The sequence below is a fragment of the Callorhinus ursinus genome, unplaced genomic scaffold (genome assembly GCF_003265705.2).
Source record: "Callorhinus ursinus isolate GAN/ISIS: 27379988/994484 unplaced genomic scaffold, GSC_fseal_2.0 scaffold33, whole genome shotgun sequence".
Taxonomy (NCBI): Eukaryota; Metazoa; Chordata; class Mammalia; order Carnivora; family Otariidae; genus Callorhinus; species Callorhinus ursinus.
In genome coordinates, this window is record NW_027397095.1 from 15,452,253 (window position 1) to 15,471,932 (window position 19,680).

The following is a 19,680-nucleotide window of genomic DNA, read 5'->3' on the forward strand; positions in this document are numbered from 1 at the left end:
AGGGGGAGAGGGAGAAGCAGGCTCCCCACTTAGCAGGGAGCCCAGTGTGAGGCTCCATCCCAGGACCCTGGGATCATGACCTGAGCCAAAGGCAGATGCTTAATGACTGAGCCACCCAGGCGCCCCCCCACCCCGCACCTCTGCTTTTTGTCTGACTCTCTGTGTCTATTTCTATGTATTAGGTAGGTCAGCTATGTTGCCTGCTCTTGGAAGTGGTGGCCTTATATAGAAGGTGTCCTGTGGGGCCCAGTAGTGCAATCCACTGTGGTCACCTGAGCCAGACACTCTAGGGGTATCCTGTTTGGGATGCATGCACCCTCCTGTTTTTTTATTCTTTTTCATGCTGTTATTATTGGAATTGTTTTCTTAATTCCATTTTCATTTTGTTTATTGCAAATGTATACAAGTACAATTGATTTTGGTATATATAACCTTACTGAACTCATTTATTAATTCTAATTGTCTTTTACTTGGTTCCTTAGGATTTTTTTTATGCAAGCTCAATTCATCTACTAATAGAGATAGTCTTATTACCTACCTCCTTTCTAATGTAGATGCCAGTTATTTCTTTTCCTTGAGTAATTAGTTGCCCTGGCTACTACTTCCAGCACATTGTTGAATAAAAGTGGTAAGAGCACGAGGATATCTATCCTTGTCTTGTTCCTCATATTAGAGGGAAAGCATCCAATCTTTTATTATTAACTATAATGGGGGTTGTGGGTTGCTTTTAAAAATGGCATTAAGTTAGCATTTATTTTAACACTGAGTTTTGGGCACCCTCTTAAAATTTTGAGCCTGAGGTGTAACTGCATTCACTTCAGTCTTGCACCTGCCATTTTAAAAGATTTGGTGGAGGGGTGCACCTGGCTGGCTTAGTTGATAGAGCATGTGACCCTTGATCTTGCGGTCATGAGTTCAAGCCCCATGTGTGGTATAGAGTTTACTTAAAAAAAAAATTAAAGAAAAAAGTTTTGGGGGAAATTGTAAAACCTATTAAGGATTCTGAATTCATATTGCTATGCAAGTGCCTTTATATTCTCTGTCTGTTTTAAAGAAAACAAATCTATAAATCACAGTTCATGCATTTATTGTGATGGTGAGCTTAATTTATGAAAGAAGATGCCAAGATTCAATTAGTAGGCCAATGCACAGAGAAAAAACTTTGGCTGTAGTTCAAATGATAAGGCAAATCACAAATGACTCCTACTTTCACTTTTTTGATTCATCAGTGAACTATGGACCTAACTAAATCCCATAATACAACTTCCACTGTGGATATGTAAGATCGTATGAATGATAGTGGTACCCACACTTCCCTTCCTGCCTTCTTTCATTTTGTTAAATTTGCTATACTTACCTGTTATGGCCCGGGGGAAAACTATTCTCTTTATCCACACCTGCATCCTGTACTCCCTTGAATCCCTTGCACAGTAAAAGTCGAGTGGTCTAATTAGTAAAGTGGAGACTTATGTTGGAAAACTCTTAGTCTGAAAGAGTTGGCTTTCTGTGGAGTTCTGACTAATGAATTGTCACTTAACAAGTCTTACCATATTTGAAAGTTACTTACTAAAAAGAGGTAAAACTCTAGTAAATGGACTACACTAATTGTGATACCAGATTTTCACTGTTGTTTTTCATTTAGTTGATTCATGTTGATTATGACTGAATGGGATGTCAAATAGTATTGTATCTTTTTAAAAGGAAATTCTTTATCTTTTTAATTTAATGTTGAAGAATAAGATAAAACTTCAAGAAGGCAGATTACTATTTTTTTTTTAAGATTTTATTTATTTGACAGAGAGAGAGACAGCGAGAGAGGGAACACAAGCAGGGGGAGTGGGAGAGGGAGAAGCAGGCTTCCCGGCAAGCAGGGAGCCTGATGAGGGGCTCGATCCCAGGACCCCAGGATCATGACCTGAGCCAAAGGCAGACGCTTAACAACTGAGCCACCCAGGCGCCCCAAGGCAGATTACTATTAAATGCCCAATTTTTTTCTGAGATTGTGGTCTATAAATTACAGTGGTTCTTGGGGCACCTGGGTGGCTCAGTTGGTTAAGCGACTGCCTTCGGCTCAGGTCATGATCCTGGAGTCCCGGGATCGAGTCCCACATCGGGCTCCCTGCTCAGCGGGGAGTCTGCTTCTCCCTCTGACCCTCTTCCCTCTCGTGCTCTCTATCTCTCATTCTCTCTCTCTCAAATAAATAAATGAAATCTTTAAAAAAAATTACAGTGGTTCTTAATTAAAGAGGGTTCTTAATTCAATATAAATAACTGATCGATCATGTGGGTAGAACTCAATATATTCTTCTTGGTCAGAATAACAAGTATTATATCTAATATTTTATATAAAAAATATAAATATGTATTATATATAAACAAGTAGACTAACAAATCTCATCTGTGTGAATTTTTCAAAAATTTCTCATAAAAAATTTTGTTCAAAGTATAGTCGGAGGATTCTATTCATATTAACCTAAGTTATTGAGGAATGATTAATACTTTTTAAAGAAATGCCATACTGAATTTATCACTGTGAAAGAAATACTTTTATTTCTGTTACTGTTTAGATGTTGCTTATCATTTAAAGCATGGACTTTAGATTTCAGCTATAGATTGATTTGAAAACCAGAATCCATCAGCTTAACGATCTCTTGTGCAAAGACAATAAAATGATTCAACCTTTACTTTGATAATACTAGAAAAATATAATGTAATAAAAACACTGCATTGCATCTAGATTTTTCAGCAGTCACTTGGAACTTGATTATTCGATTATATTGGAGATACAAACATTTCTGTTTTCAGATTGCTTGTGAATCTCATTTTGCTTGGATAAACAGCTTTCTGGTAAGATGATTACTGTAATATAAAACCACTTAAGAATTTTACCCTTTGGAACATTGGGGACAAATTGAATTATGGCCTGCTAGCGTGGAGATGGGGAAAAACAACCTTCACCTGCTTGCTTAAATGCACCCCAAACTGGAAGCTTTAATAGATGATACCCACTTCGTTTCCTTCCCCAGTAAAATGTACAATAATTGTTTACCTTTCCTGAATTTTGGTATAGATTTCATTTGTAGGTTTCTTGTAAGCCGCCTTCTTTCTGTTTTGCTGTCTTTCTCTTGTTTGGAAGTTTTCATAGGAGATATAGGATTTTCCATGGTGAATAGGACCCGAGAGGTGTCTTACCATCTTTTGAAGGTGAAGATGTGGGGAAGAGCAGGATGTTGTGCAACTAATGTGTCTTCAATATGGCTGTGGATTTTCTCTCGGTTTTACACACGCACGCGCGCATACACACACGTGCATGTGCAATTGAAGTCAAACATCTTTCCTTACATTTATTCTTGCTGCTGTTACTCTTTCTGCCAGGCCTCTTCAGATACTTGCCTGCTGGAACACACACTTTTGTTACTGAATTTTAGGGGGAATACTTGATGTATTGTGAACATTAAACCTCCACCTGTTTGTTCCGTGTTGCAGGCTTCCTCCTCATCTCCCCACCGGCTGCTGTATCTTTTCAGGATGTTTATGGTGCGTTGTCCCTTATAGAATTGTAACCTTGTTTTTCAGTACCAGACTTAGAAACCATTTTCATATTCTTTGTGGCTTCTGAGTTTGTGTTGGCCCTTAGAAAGACTTTATCTTTGCCTCATTAAAAATGTATATTCTTTTTATCTTTTACTATTACAACTTTATTTTTTCATGTTTAGTTATTTATTCCATCTGCGGGATGTATATATATATGGTACAGATAGAATTTCAGTTCTTCTCCTAACATAGCCAGTTTCCCTAAACCTATTCATTGAGAAATTCATCTTTTAGTTACTGGTCCTAAGTACCACATGTACCATGTAGTTAATAACCATATGCAATTGGATCTGTTTTGGGACTTGATTCTATTGATCTCTCTGTCCCCATACTGGTACCATACTGTTATAGTTACTGTACCTTTATAGTACATTTTATTTTTTTATTTTTATTTTATTTTTTTGAGAGGGAAGGGGAAGGAGAGGGAATGGGCAGAGAGTGAGAAAATCTTTTTTTTTTTAATTTTATTATGTTATGTTAATCACCATACATTACATCAGTAGTTTTTGATGTAGTGTTCCATGATTCATTGTTTGCGTGTAACACCCAGTGCTCCATTCAATACGTGCCCTCTTTAATACCCATCACCAGGCTAAGCCATCCCCCCACCCCCTCCCCTCTAGAACCCTCAGTTTGTTTCGAGAGAGAGAATCTTAAGCAAGCTCCATGCCCAGTGCAGAGCCCGATGTGGGGCTTGATCTCACAATCCTGAGATCATGACCTGAGCCGAAATCAAGAGTCAGACGCTTAACCAACTGAGCTACCCAGGTGCCCTCTTTATAGTACATTTTAATATCAGCAGGGAAAGGTTGCCTCCTCCCTTATTTTTCTGTTTTAAAAAAATTTCAGATGGTTTTCATGTGTTCTCTTTTTCTGATGAACTGAGGAATTCAACATGTAAAATATCCATCCCCTTCCACCAAAAAAAATTCTGACCCTTTGCCAATTGGATTGGAATTGAGTTGAATTTTCTATGTGAATTTTGAGGGAAATTTGCATCTTTGTGATTTTGAGTTTTTCTATTCGATATTTGTGTGTGTATTTGTATCCATGTCCTTTATGATTTTATAAACTCGAGTAAAATTTTATTTTTTCTGTCTTTCAGATTTCTTTTTAAGCCCATTCCTAGATATTTTACAGATTTTGGGGGGAAGATAAGACATCTTTGTCTTTATAGAGCTGATATTCCTATAGTGGGCATTTTACTATATTAGTTTTCCAGTTGATTCTTCTGAACTTTGTATAGAAGCTATGTTACCTGTAAATCGTTTGTTCTTAAAGTGTCATCCATGATCTACCAGCAGCAATATCCTTTGTGAATTTCTTAGGAAAGCAAATTTTCTAGATCCATCACGCATCATCTGAATGAGAAACTCTGGGGATGAGGCCCAGCAATCTCTGTTTATCTCGCTGTCTAGAGGATTCTGATACATACTCTGGTTTGTGGACCACCGATGTAAATAATGATTTTTATTTTTACTTACACATATTTCCTTTTCTCACTTCTTTTTTCTTGCAAGATGTTTTTGTAACAGTGCTTAATGAATTATGTAGAATGGACTTTGACTGAAGAGGCTGAAACAAATTGCTAACTTCCAAAAGTAAGGCTACAGATGGGGAGGGTGAGAAATGCACTATTCCTTAACCAGGTGAATGGGGGCAACTTAGCCTGAGAGAGAGGGAGATGGAGTGAGAGAGGCTGAGTATATAATTCAGCATAAGGATTTTGATGGGTAGCAGAGAGAGGTGTGCTTAAAAGTGAAACATACTACAGTGTCGCTCCTGTAGATAAGGGTGATAACATGAAACTGAAAGAAATGAAGACAGCCAAGCTTGGCAGTTGACACTGAAACAGTTGTTAGACCAAGTTTAGCCCTTTTTACAAGAGGGCAGCCACTATTAGAAAAATCAGATAGAATTGTATTAACACAAGGGTAACAACTTGAACACGGGTAAAAAGTCCAGTTGCAGCGATAAGATGAATGAGGCCATCAGCTAATGATATGTCCCAACGGAATTCCTGAAGCCTGAGTGACACAATGAAAAGGGACTACCAAGGGATCAGATCAAGAAGGAAAGAGTGGTAGTATATACTGCAAGAAGTAGCGGAGCCAGGTGTGTGCTGTATGCCGTAGCAATCCAGAACAAGATGGTAGTAGTGACCACATGGTGGTCCAGGGGCAGATCGCCTCAGTGACTATGGGAAGGAAACCGTAATGGTTGAGGACAGTGTGTCAGCCATCCTGGCATGCGGCCAGGAGAAAGGGAGAAACTTCTAGAACATGGGGAATCTAGTCTTTTTGGTAGGAGTTTAGAACAAGAAGTGGCTCTTAGACCTCTCCGGACCCCCTCGTTTCAGCGCAGAATGCTGATAAGGAGGAAAACAGGCAGATGGATCACTTGCATGAATGCTCTAAAATCAGGTACAGTTGCAGCCTTTAGGGTATAGCACAACCTTTATAATTTTTAGCGTTGCAAATTTTCTGATGGGTGCACATATGTGGGAGCATACTACATAGTCCCAGCAGGCTTTAGATTTACTCTAGGGAAAAAAAAAAATCACCACCCAGTTTTACATCTAGTACGCAAGTATCTTGGGTCCTTCAGGCGGGCCCTTTTCAGCGCCCCAGGTGGGAGGTGAGTGTGGCATCCGGCCCGGGTGAAAGCTGAAAGATTTGATAGTCTAACCCTCCGTGACGTTTTTAAAAATTAGCTTTTGTATAACAAACTATATTCCCAAAGAGTACAATTCTGTTTCTTACACGTCACTTTTTGCCGTGTCAAGATGATTCTGAATTTTTGGTGCTGCTGCTATATATAACTTGATTGAGAGAAGTGCAATTATGTACAATTTTTCTACATTGTGCAGTTTTTCAGTTTTGTAGTGTTGAGCACTTTTCACTGATCTTTTCTGTCAGCTTTTCTTATCAGAGTGCTTGACAAAATTTTATATGAAGGCAGACGATCATAGCCACCCTGAATTTCTTTTATGTAACATAAGGTTAGCTCATAAGCAGGGTTTACTTTACGTGGTATAAAATTGGCTAGGCTTTTCTCAAATCTCATTATTGTTAAAACTGTTGGTTTTCGGGCAGAGCAGGACAGAGTGAGACGGTGGATCTGAATTAAGTGCTAAGTCATAAACTAGAATCTCTATTTGAAATAACAACTAACTATAGGATAGGTGCTTGTGAAATATTAGATTTGCGAATTACCTAAAATAAATGCTTAAGAGTAAAATTGGTTGAACTTAGGCAAGTTATCTCAGCGATCCAAAGCAGTCCTGTCAGTTTTATTTCTGGTGAGCTAGGGAGGATATTTTAAGGGCAAAACCACAATTACGTCTTTGTCAGGTGCGTGCTCTGAGTAATGATTAGTTTCCCCTTTATTCACGAGAGTAGCGTGGCTGTGGAGGAGTGTGTCTTTTTAATTATAATGCATGTCTGCTTATGTTTTTGTCCTGCCTTTTTCCTTAATCTTTGCAAATGTTCTACCCACCTATCTATATTTGCTGGCCTTTGTCTGTCATGTCTGGTCTGCTCATCTACACAGTCCCTACTTTAGGGGAGAGATCATGTATTATACTTTTTTGTTTCATTTTATTAAAATATTTCAAGCATACAGAAAAGTAGAGACCAGTATCACAACCCGTCCTATAACCACCACTTAGCTATGTGATGCCATAGCATTTTGCCTCTCTCCTCAGGTAACACTGTCCCCAGTTGGGAGTTTATCATTCCCATGAATATTTTAATGCTTTTTCTGTATGCATATATGTGTATATAGTGGGTATGCATTTATGTATGGTCTTACGTGCTCTTGAAATTTTTATATATTATCATACTTCTTCAGTTTCCATTTTTGTGGGTTTCACCTGCCATTGTGTCCCCTATTATCAGAACAAAATAAAAAACATCTCCTACCCGATATCCCCCCTCCAACTACCACCTATTTTTTTTTTTTTTTGCTCCTTATTAAAGCAAAACTCTTGGTAAGAGTTGTATGTACTTGTTTCCTTTCACTCCTTTCATTCTCTCTTGAACCCGTGCTCAGCAGCCATTTTCTCCACCATTCCATGTAAACCACTCTCGTCAAGGTGTCCAGTGACCTCCTTGTTACCACATCGAGTCGTCTTTTCTCAATTCTTCACTTCACCTCTCAGCAGTATATGACACACTCGATTACGTCTTTCTTTATGTAACACTTTATTCAGCCTTCTCGGTTACCGTACCTTCCTGATGGTCTCCTACCTCGTGGCCACTCTTTCTTATTTCTTTTGCTGGATCCCCCCTTTTTTTTATTTTGAAATAAGTTGGACAGAAGAGTCTAGAATGAAAAGTTAACATTCCTCCCAAACTCACATTCCCTCGCACTAATAATGGATATACAGACATTGTGCATGTGTGTTTGAATCTTATAGGTGAACCAATGCCTCAATTTAAATTGTATTTATTTGTTTTTTAATGATTTGTATTTTTTCGTGTGCACGTCCTATTTCTCTTATTTGTTCACTGTTACTATTATGTTTTATTGTTTTTATTTTCTGTGTGTGTAAGTTAAAATCATTAGCCCTTTGTTGTCTGTCATGTGGTGGGGGGGGGGGATATATTTTCCTAGCTCATCAAATGCCACTTGACTTCGTGATATTTTTGAAGTACAGAGTTTTAATTTGTTTTGTACAATCAGATTTAACAGTTTTTTTCTTTTATGGTTCCTCAATTTGGGGTCCTGCCTACCTTCTCTACTACATGATTATAAATAATTTCACTTGGGTTTTCTTTCGAACTGTTTCAGGGTTTCATTTTTTCCCTTTAAATCTTTGATCTATCTGGAATTTATTTAGCATCCCCTAATGTGAAGTGAAGTGGTATAAGCTTATTTATTTTTCTAAATGGCTGCCTGATTCTTCCCCAATCACTTATTTAATCATCTCTTTTCCCTTACTTGTTTGGAGGCCACCGTTACCATAGAGTCATTCCCTGATGAATTTGAGTTCCTTTCAAGTTCTTGAAAGAATTTGTGTTGTGTTTTTTTAAGTTTATTTATTTATTTATTTAGTAATCTCTACACCCAACGTGGGGCTCGAACTCACAACCCTGAGATCAAGGGTCGCGTGCTCTTCCCACTGAGCCAGGCAGGCACACCCATTTATGTTTGTTTTATTTTTCAAACCACTGCAGTGTGGTTCTGTGCACCTGTGTTCAAAATACTCTCTAAAAAAAGTAGTCACTGACTATAGCTGTCACATCACTTAGTTGGTATCTTACTTGGACTGGACAGAACTTGCAACAGTCGAATACCTTCCAACCACTCTTCTGAACCCATCTCCTTCCTTAGCTTTAATCTCACATTTCTCTTAGTTTCCCTCCTACCTACTGTCTCTCTCTTTGCTAGCTTATCTTCCTCAGTTTCTTGCACAACAGTGTTTTTGGGATTCCACCTTCTCATGGCAAATACACTTCTGAGGAATATTTCCCAGTCTCTTTACTTCAGCACTCACGTAACTGGCTGAATATCCTCATATTTTCATTTCTAGTTCCAGTCTAAATCTGGGTATATATATATCCAGTTTTCTATTAGTTGCTATATGGCGTGCCCTAGGGGACTTGGGTATGTCTGCACCAAACCCTTGTTCTCCTTCCTTCTGATATTTTTCCTTCTTCTCTCTACCCTGCCTCACCTGCTATCATTACCAGTTCCCCCAGTTACGTAAATAGATTTTGTCTTTGATGTCACTTGATCGCTTTAGTATCTACCAATGATCTTTCAGTCCGAAATCCTAGTTTTCCCTGGCTTTTCCCATAGCTCTCGTCTGTGCTCTTATTTCATGCCTTGACTGTAGAAGTGGTTTCTTAACTGGTCCCCATACTTCCAGTTTCTCTCTCTCTCTCTGATCTACCCCCACATTGCAAGCTGCGTCAATTTTCTAATACATAGATTTGATCATATAGATTCCCTGATTGAAAAACAGCTGGTTTTAGTTAAATCTTGTGTTTAATGGATCATTGTTTACATTGTTTACTTCCTCTCCCTTCCTAACTTCATTAAAATGAGACTTAAAGAAATGGAAAGATTCAAAAGGACAAAGAGAACAGGAGGGGCAACACTGACAATTGCAAGGTTTAAACTAATTTTTTATTTAGTCAAAGGAAGTTAACAACTTGAGAATCTCCCCCTACACGAACTTTTGAGAGAAACCAACTAATTCTTCCCATACAGCTCCTAATATTTCAAGATTTGGGGGCATCTGGTCTGCGGAAGGCGGGAATAAGTCTTGAGATTGACAATGTGGGCTGTTCCTTGAAAGTCTCTATAGTAAATGGCTGGAGTCCCATGTCCTGTCATCCACTCCCTGCTCCTCAGGAGACCAGAGGTTTGTTATCTGGAGAATTTGAATGCGAGAGCCCCAGACTCTGAGATGCGGCAGGTAGATTGGTTGAAACCGTGGGACTGAGTGAGAGTTTGAATACCTAGTTTGGGGACTTCTATGTTCTACTCTAGATGCAAGTTGATGAAAAGGGGCAAGAGTTATTTATTTTCACATTCCCAGATTCCTAATGATAATCTAGATATGCTTGTTTATCTCTTGGCACATCTTCTAAAAAATTGTGTAGCCTAAAAAAAATTAAAATTTCTCAACACCTTAAAATTCTCTCACCACTTCAGCATTTTTAGAAAAGATAAGTCCAAAGGTCAGTTGATTTCGAGATGCTTAAGAATTTTTTTTTTTTCATTTAGGCTACTCAATTTCTTGTAATAACAGAAAATACGATTGTGTAAATAAATAAAAATGCTAAATTATCATTTGATTTGTTTCTTTTTCAGAATTACAAAGACCCAAGAAATAGAGTACTTTTTCCCCTTCTGTATCTTTTGCTCTGACCCCAAATTAAGGGACAGGGAGGGGGCAGGGAACAATGAAGAGAACCTTTTTTCTCTGACTTAATTATCTTAGGTCTTCACATAGCTTTATAACAAGCATAATTATATGAACAAACTAAATTGCATACTCTACATTTTTATCTCCCCAGTGCAATAAATTGATTTTATTAACAAGAAATATTTAAGTAAAGTATACCTTTCTGCTTCCCAGTGTATTTGAAATGAATAGAACCCTTGAAATATACATCTCCAATGCAAAGCAATCACATGACTAGAGACAATATATTAGATTTAGCTTGCTACCACCTCACCGGCTCTTTTTCCATAAAAAAACCACCAACCAAACAAAAATTCAGTCCAGATCAAGAAAACAACCCCCACTACCTATTTTATGTCTTTAAGATTTCTATGCCTTTCTAGCCTTAATTTTGACCAACCACTTCTAAAACTGGGCCCTGATTATGGCTTTTGAGGCCTCATGTGCTCCTGGTAACTCGGAATTTAGTGCTGTCTGTGTCTCTACTTGGCAAATGTTTGCCTCAACTCTTCACCTGTAACTTCTCTTGTCTCTCCTAACTTCACCCAGACTCCTCAGGTCTCCTCAGGGTTAATCCAGCTTCCCATTTGCTTGGTTGTTATTCTAATGATTTCACAGAAATGCAGTCAGTGCTATTTAATGAGCCACTATGGAATTTTGTAGCTAATTTGACTGTGGCAGATTCAGTTCCTTCAATGTTCTCCATTTTCTTAATTTTCATAAGCTAGAATATGGACATTGGGAACACAGACATACATTTTTTGTCTTTCTGTCACCAAATATATAAAATATTACATGGATAGCATAATTTGAAAATTCTAGTATTGATTTTTATAGTAAATATTGACTTCTTTTCCTCCTGAACAGGTCATTATCCAAGTGTTAGAGGTGATGGATCATCTTCATAGAGGGGAATCAGTTGCTGCAATACTCCGTAACCGGTATATTTATGGAAGCAATTTACCTTATGAGTTATATAATGTCTCTCCTGCCTATTTATATACCTAACATAGTTGCTATTTGTTGAATGCCTGGAATAATATAAAATATTTGCTGTATGAGTGAATATAAGAATGACGAAGAGATGGAATGAAGAGCATGTTAGCAACCGTGTGTTCTGAGCTAATGAAAAAATAGAGAATGTAATTAGACATCATAATTGGTGTAAATTGTGATCACATGACATTCAGTAAATGGAGCTATTGACTTGATTTTTTAATTTTAAAGCATGTCAGTGAATAAATACAGGTATCCGTTGCTTAAGAACAGATGTCTCAACCAAGTATTTTTTTATTTTTATTTTTTTTTCATGGGACTCACGTGACCAGTATTCACTTTATTTTCTTCTATATTAACGTACTCTTCGTAAACACACCCACCAGAGTATGCCTGACATATAGCAATCAAGGAAGTTTCTTTTCATTAACAATGGCCATAACTTTATAACCCAAAACTAATTATAAACTTCCCAGCCTCAACCCACATGAACGGATGAACCAATATAACGAAAAACAAGCTTCAGTTTTCTCCAGATATTTAATGCGAGACGCAGTGTAGCCATACCCCATGAAATGCTGATTACCACTAGGCGGTTGTTGCCCTACTGAATCAAATAAAACTACTGCAACACAGCTAAAAGCTTCATATGGATGTCAACCAAGTGTTTTTTTAAATAGTATTGCCCTGTGATTGTACATTTCTGTTATTTAAAAATCCAGTTAAAACTTTTTCAGAGAGTCATAAGAAATTCCGAACTTTCTCTGACAACTTATGATTTTAAATTCATGGTTTAAAGAAATATAGCCTTTGCTTTGTAGGTGCGAAAGAGTATCCCTTATTCCCAGTAGTTGAATTGCATGGTTTGAGTGAATCCTTCGAAATAATATGCGGGAATTGTCTATATCATGGCTCTGACACTTACTAGTTGTCTAGTCTTGGGCAAATTTCTTAATTGCTCAGTGCCTTAACTTCCTCATCTATGAATTGGGGATGGTATTACCTACATCTCAGGGTTGTTTTGAGGATTAAATAAGTGTCTGTGGGGTGTGGAGAGAGAGCTTGGCAAATAATGCATGGAATATTGGTGCTCCTATTGAAATGTAAATGTGAGATTTTAACTATTTTGAAATACAGTATTGTGTTTCTGAATTCTGATATGCTTTAAAATAGGTGTGTCTTAAAAGAATAAGAAAAGAGGGGAGAGTTTCAAGTAGGAAGGGGTCATATATGAAGTCACTGTTACTTGCCAGATACCATACTAAGGATTTTACATAATAATCCTATTACGGAAACATCATATGATGGGTGCCTGTTGGTTGGAATGTGTACTCTCATGTGGGCAAGGGGCTGTAAGGTAAACTTGTTCAGCGACGCAGAAAGCAAGGAAATCCTAGCATGAATAATGTGTGGCCATGTTGGATGAGAAGAGAGAAGAAAAGAGTAATGTGTGGGGGGGTGAATTCCTACTGGTGAGTTGAGTCTGCAGAGTCCAAGCACTGCTGAGTAGGAGGGTCTGTATCACACATTTGGAAGAGGAAAGAGTAGGAGGGCAGGATTTCCAAAGGTCAAGTCAGTAACTGAGGTAGTTATTTATAGCATTCTTGAATTTGTTTCCATTATTTTTATAGAGGTGTAATTAAGTGCAGTAAAACATACAAACACTTAAATATACATCTTTCTTTTTATAGAGATATAATTAAGTGCAATAAAATACACAAACACTTAAATATACATCACGATAGTTTTTTACACATGCATACATCCAGGTAACCACGACTCAGATCAAGATATAAAACAATTCCATCCTTCCAGAGAATTACCTCTTTCCCCTTTCCAGTCTCTCTCCCCTCTACCCCTACTGAAGAGAACAAGTATGCTGACTAGCATATTAGTGTTGCTTCTTCTCCTTTTTTTTTTTTTTTAAGATTTTATTTATTTATTTGACACAGAGAGAGGGAACACAGCAGGGGGAGTGGGAGAGGGAGAAGCAGGCTTCCCGCTGAGTGGGGAGCCGGATGCGGGGCTCGATCCCAGGACCCTGGGACCATGACCTGAGCCGAAGGCAGACGCTTAACCAACTGAGCCACCCAGGCGCCCCCATGTTGCTTCTTCTTGAACTTCGTGTAAATGGAGTCAGACACTGTGTATGGCTTCTTTAGTTCCAAATAATGATTTTGAAATTTATCATTCCTGCCAGTATCAGTAGTTCTATTTTATTGCTGTGTTGCATTCCACCCCCTTTTTTTTAACTATACCACAATTTGTTTATCCATTTTCTTGTTCCTAGTTATTTAATTTGCTCCATTATTTGACTGTTATGAATAAAGCTGTTCTTGACATTTTTGTACAAATCTTTCTGAGGCTATATATAGCCACAAAATTTCCTTGGAATATGTCCCTAAAATATGAACATATATAAATTATTTATTAAGTTTATTTTATTTTAATTTATTAAATTTGTTTTATGTAACATATACTAAATATGTATATATAATTTATCTAACATTAACAGACTGCCAAAGACTTTTTTTTTAAGATTTCACTTCTTTATTTGAGAGAGAGCGAGCCAGAGGAGGAGCAGAGGGAGAGCGACAGGCAGGCTCTGTGCTGAATGCAGAGCCTGATGCAGGGCTCGATCCAAGGCCCCTGAGATTATGATCTGCACCGAAATCAAGAGTCAGACACTTAACCGACTGAGCCACCCAAGCTCCCCTTGCCAAAGACTTTTCTAAAGTGATTGTATCATTTTCTCCTCTGACCAGTGACAAGTGAGAATCCTCCCTAACTCTTGGTATTGTTAGCATTTCAATTTAATTTAATTATTTTTTAGGTGGGCTCCATGCCCAAGGTGGGGCTTGAACTCACAACCCTGAGACCAAGGGTCACATGCTCTGCTGACTGAGCCAGCCAGGCTTCCCTTGTTAGCCTTTTTAATTTTAGCCATTCTCTTGGATGTGTAGTGGTTTCTCATAATGAATTTCAGTTTGCATTTTCTTCGTGTAATGATTTTGAGAATATTTTCATCTGTTCAGGTCCTTTGCCCATTAAAAAAATTGGGTTGTTTTCTTTTTGCGTTTAAGGAGTTTTGTTTTTTTTTTTTAAGATTTTATTTATTTGACCCAGAGAGAGAGAGAGAGAGAGAGAGAGAGAGAGAGCACAATCAGGGGAGAGGGAGAAGCAGGCTCCCCGCTGAGGAGGGAGCCCGACACGGGGCTTGATCCCACCTGAGCCGAAGGCAGACGCTTAACCCACTGAGCCACCCAGGCGCCCCATCGTTTGAGGAGTTTTTAAGCCTATTCTGAATATTTCAATATGTTGCATTATAGATACTTTCTTTCAATCTGTGCCTTGCTATCCCGTTTTTCTTATTTGTGTCTTTTGATGTGCAGAATTTTTAAAATTTTGATGAAGTTCAATTTATCTTTTTTTCTTTTATACTCATGCTTTTTGCATCTTACCCAAGAAATCTGTGCTTTCCCAAATTTTAGACTTTCTTCCTGAAGTTTTATGGTTGTAGCCCTCACATTATAAGTGCATTCTTGACCGGAAACCAAAGAAATGAACTTATGTCCTAGATTTGACATAGAATCTGAATAATTAATAAGAACACTTTATAAAAGTCTCTGTAGTTTTAATTTTAAATTAATACCTTTGTACATGACAAGGGATCTGAATTATAACCTGAGCCATACCTCACAAGGCATAAGGAACTAGTTGTATGACCCCTGGTTTATAAATCAGCGACTTGTGATTTCCTACTGTTACAATCTTTATTATGAATAAGACTCCTTTGAAAGAAACAGATAATTCTGATACTAAATAAACTGAGAGCATAAAAAATGATGGAAAACTGCCCCATTCATTTTATAATGCTGCATAAATCAGGTATCAAAACCTGAGAAAAATTTTGCTTGTTTGTGTGTATATATTATAGATCAATCTTGGATTCTAAATAAAATATAAACCAAACACATTTAGGAATATATGCAAAGAATTGACCCCTTGTGACTAAGAATGTTTTATCCCAGAGTGTTAATTGTTTAATACAATGAAAGTTATATGATGCATCGTGTCAATAGATCTCATTAAAAAAATAAATGCTGAAGGGGGGGCACCTGGCTGGCTCAGTCAGTAGACCACATGACTCGATCTCAGGGTCTTGAGTTTGAACCCCATGTTGGGTGTAGAGATTACTTAAAAAAAAAATCTTAAAAAAGTGCTGAAGGTGTTTGAAAAAATGCAGTGCCCATTTTAAGAATAAAAATGTGAGGGGTGCCTGGCTGGCTCAGTCAATAGAGCATGTGACTCTTGATCCCAGGGCTGTGAGTTCAAACCCCATGTTGAGTGTAGAGATAACTTAAAAAAATTTTTAAAAAATGTCAAAGAAACTTGCTCTCTTAATAAGAAAAATAATTTTCTCTCTAAAACCAACAATCCAGTATGTAATATAGGAGTAGTTCCATAAGCAGCAACAAAACAAAGATGCTTACAGTCATCATTATTTAAAATAAATTCTGGCCAGTGTCAATAAAGCAGCATAACCAACAGAAAGGAGGAGACAAAAAAAAAAAAAAGGTCAAGTTTTAGAAGATAGGCTTACATACCTACAAAAGCTAAGACTTAAAAACAACTTCTTAGCTGATAGAATTCTAATGAGTGCTAAAAAAGTAGTGGGATATAAAGTAAAAATTAACCAATACCTTTTATTTATCCCAGAAGTAGCCATTTAAAAGATATAATGTAAAAAAATTTACAAAACCCATAAAACATAAGTATGTAGTAATAACCCCAACAAAAATGTCTCAGACCTATCTGAAGAAAATTGACAAGTTCAAGAAAGCAGGCGTACCATGATCGTGGTTTAAAAAACTAACTCTTCCCAAATTATTATATAGATTTAACATGAATTTAAAGTGATTATTCAAATAAGATAATGAATGTTTTGAAGCAACGTGTCCCCATTGCATAGCACAATGTCTGGCATGTAGTAATTGCTAATCAAAAAAATCTAACAGTTTCTCCAATTTGTAATTCAACAAACATTTACTCTGCAATCGCTAAGTGCTAACCACTTTCATGTGCTAAAATATGATGAAAATGATGAATCTTTTTCTTTGTATATATTGGAGAAAATTGCTATGAAAAATTAATAAAGCATGTAGAAAGATAATTAAGGGTTGGGACGGCAATGCAAGAGAGCATTAACTTCTTATTCATCTTAGATGTTTTTAGTCTTGCTGTCTGCCATGCAGCGTACGTTTTACCCTATCTGAAGTTTTATTCCAGTGATTCAGGAAGCTCTGAGAAAGGTCAGCCGTAGGTGGCTTACTTTGCTGGAAACAGCATCTCTATCTGAACACCATCCTCACTCACACATTATAGTAATGTCTGGGAGGGCACATGGTGGTAAGAGTCACCCATTTGGTATTGTGTTGGTGGTGGGTTTTGAGGAGGTTCCTAGCTCTAATAAGGAATTCTGCAATGATGTGTAAAGCTCTGACAGTGTTCCAGTTTTCTAAAAATACTGATGAATAAAACACAGTATAGAATACTGTCTGGTACTTGCAATACAGGAAAAAGAGTGCCAAACACTGCATAATACATTTTCCATCCCTTTAAATAATATCATGTACCACTTACCGTGCAAGGTGTTAGGGATATAACAGTGAATGATAATATGTGGTTCCCTGCCTGCTGGGTAGTTATTGTAGTAGTTAGAATAAGAAATGAGGAGCGTCTGAACAAAGGTGAGGTCAGTAGAGAAGAAGAAGAGGGGTGGGGATGAAATTGTGAAATATTTTGGGGTAAACTTGACAGTATTTGATGTTCAGCTAGAGTCTTCACACTCTAGTCAAAGTGATCTTTTAAAATTGCTAATCTGATAATATCACCCAGATTGCCTTTTCCTGTCTCTGACTGTTGAGAATCCTACCTGTTCTTCAAGATGCAGATCAAATTCCATGCCCTACCTAGTGCCTTCCTTGATTGATCCAAGCCAATGATCAGTAGCGTCTCCTTTGCCTCTGAACTGTTTTATCACATGCGGTTCTGCACTGAAGTAATTTCAGCATGTCTTTGCTTTACACCATCATTAAGGGTGCTTTTTGAGAGAGTGACTAACTGTATCTAATTTGTATTTAAATCCCATATAATACAGGACTTTGTGCATAATAGGAATTCCTTAAATATTTGAGAATGTACAACACTAATAATTATTTGTTGCTGATGATTTTATTTGGTTAAATTGTTTGGGTAGTTTTGTTTCCCACAGTCAGGTCTTATAGTTAAGTAATTGAATGTTAAGTGACAGTCATTAAAATTGTAAAATAGGCTAATGAAATTCAGTACAGATTCTAGGAATAAGCTCAGGCTTTTTTTTTTTTTTTACTGATATATAATTACTTCTTTTTTTTTAAAGATTTTATTTATTTATTTGACAGAGAGAGACACAGCGAGAGAGGGAACACAAGCAGGGGGAGTGGGAGAGGGAGAAGCAGGCTTCCTGCAGAGCAGGGAGCCCTATGCGGGGCCTGATCCCAGGACCCCAGGATAATGACCTGAGCCGAAGGCAGACGCTTAATGACTGAGCCACCCAGGCGCCCCTATATAATTACTTCTTAATAGTGTATGATGTCAAAATGGAACACAGGGCTTTGATTCAGTTCATTAGATATTTGAAAATATTGAGCCTTTACTCTTTGTCAAGCACTGTCGTCATCTGTAAAATTTAAGGATTGAAAGATCCCATCCTCCCTTTTAGTTTTAAAAGCCTGGAATTATATCACTAAGCCTGAGCACATAGTAGGTGATAAATAAACACAAAGTTTTTTTTTTATTTATCTTATTTTTTTGTTAAAGATTTTATTTATTTGTGTGAGAGAGAATGAGCAGAGGGGAGAGGCAGAGGGAGAGGGAGAAGCAGGCTCCCTGCAGGGAGCCCAACTCGGGGCTCGATCCTAGGACCCCGGGATCAAGACCCGAGCTGAAGGCAGATACTTAACTGACTGAGCCACCCAGGCATCCAAGATTTATTTATTTTAGAGAGAGGGAGAGAGTGCTCGCACAGGGGGGAGGACCAGAGGGAGAGAGAGGGAGAGTCTCAAGCAGACTCCATGCTGAGTGCAGAGCCCCATGCAGAACTCAATCTCAAGACCCTAAGATCTCAACCTGAGCTGAAACCAAGAGTCAGATGCTCAACCGACTGCACCATCCAGGTGCCCCAATAAACATCTTTGATTAAGTTCAAGGATGATTAGTCATGGAAGATAGCCCTTTTATTACTGTTTTCATAATTTGGCTTTATAAACTTCCACAAAGATATGTTTTTCTGTGCTTTTTAAGGATTGAAAACTTATGAGGACCTAGGTTTTCCTTTGCTAAAGTAAGTGAGGCAATGATGATAATAAACTCAAATCAGGCTAGAAGATGCCTCTAAGGGTTATAATACAAGAGGGTAATGCATGCATTTCTGAGGCCAGTTACATTCTATATAATGGCCTACTCTTTTGGCCCAGGTATTTTGTAGATTTGGGTTACGCATTATTATTGTCATAACATATTGCCATAGATGCATGTGCAGTTTGTTAGCATACGTCTTCCTCTCACTGAAGACTTGTGTACCTTTATACAAAGGACACGAACTTATTAGTAATGTTGCATGTTTGATCTATCTAGAGGAATTTTCCAGGCCATAGAAAGTATTACTACACTTATTCCTCTTCCTCTACCTATGTCTTGAGTGTTGCTGTTCATAATTCTGTACATATTCTACACGTATCCTTCTGGACAAGCTCTTCTACAGCCGTTACCTCAGTCTTAGATGATAGGCTGAAGACCTTAACATTTATATCTCAAGTCCAAATTCTTTTCATGAGTCCCAGACTAAAGAGTTCTTCATTCCCCTCCTCCACCATTCTGTTTTGACTCTACAAGTAATACATATTTATTATAGAACGCTGAAAAAGAGAAAATTGTATATACACGGCGGAAATAATCACCTAAAGTAATCTCTGTTAACCCCTTGGGGCATTTCTGCTCTAGCCTTTTGGTGCTTCTTTAAATGGAACTGCGTTTGTAATTATTGAACGTGCTCTGGTTTCAGTGTTGTGGTTAAGAGCAGAGGCTCGGAAGTCTGCCAAATACAGGTTCAAATTAAGCTCCGCTACTTT

The 19,680-nt window shown here is 37.7% G+C and overlaps 1 protein-coding gene across 2 annotated transcripts in view; it reads left to right on the forward strand.

The window, feature by feature from the left end:
* KLHL13 (kelch like family member 13) overlaps window positions 1-19,680 on the forward strand; it is a 199,677-nt gene that overhangs the window by 69,126 nt on the left and 110,871 nt on the right. For both annotated transcript variants that reach the window (XM_025852763.2, XM_025852764.2), the window contains exon 2: window positions 11,381-11,454. In XM_025852763.2, the coding sequence (XP_025708548.1) occupies window positions 11,405-11,454 (50 nt within the window). In that variant the 5' untranslated portion in view covers window positions 11,381-11,404. The remainder of the gene's footprint in view (window positions 1-11,380; window positions 11,455-19,680) is intronic.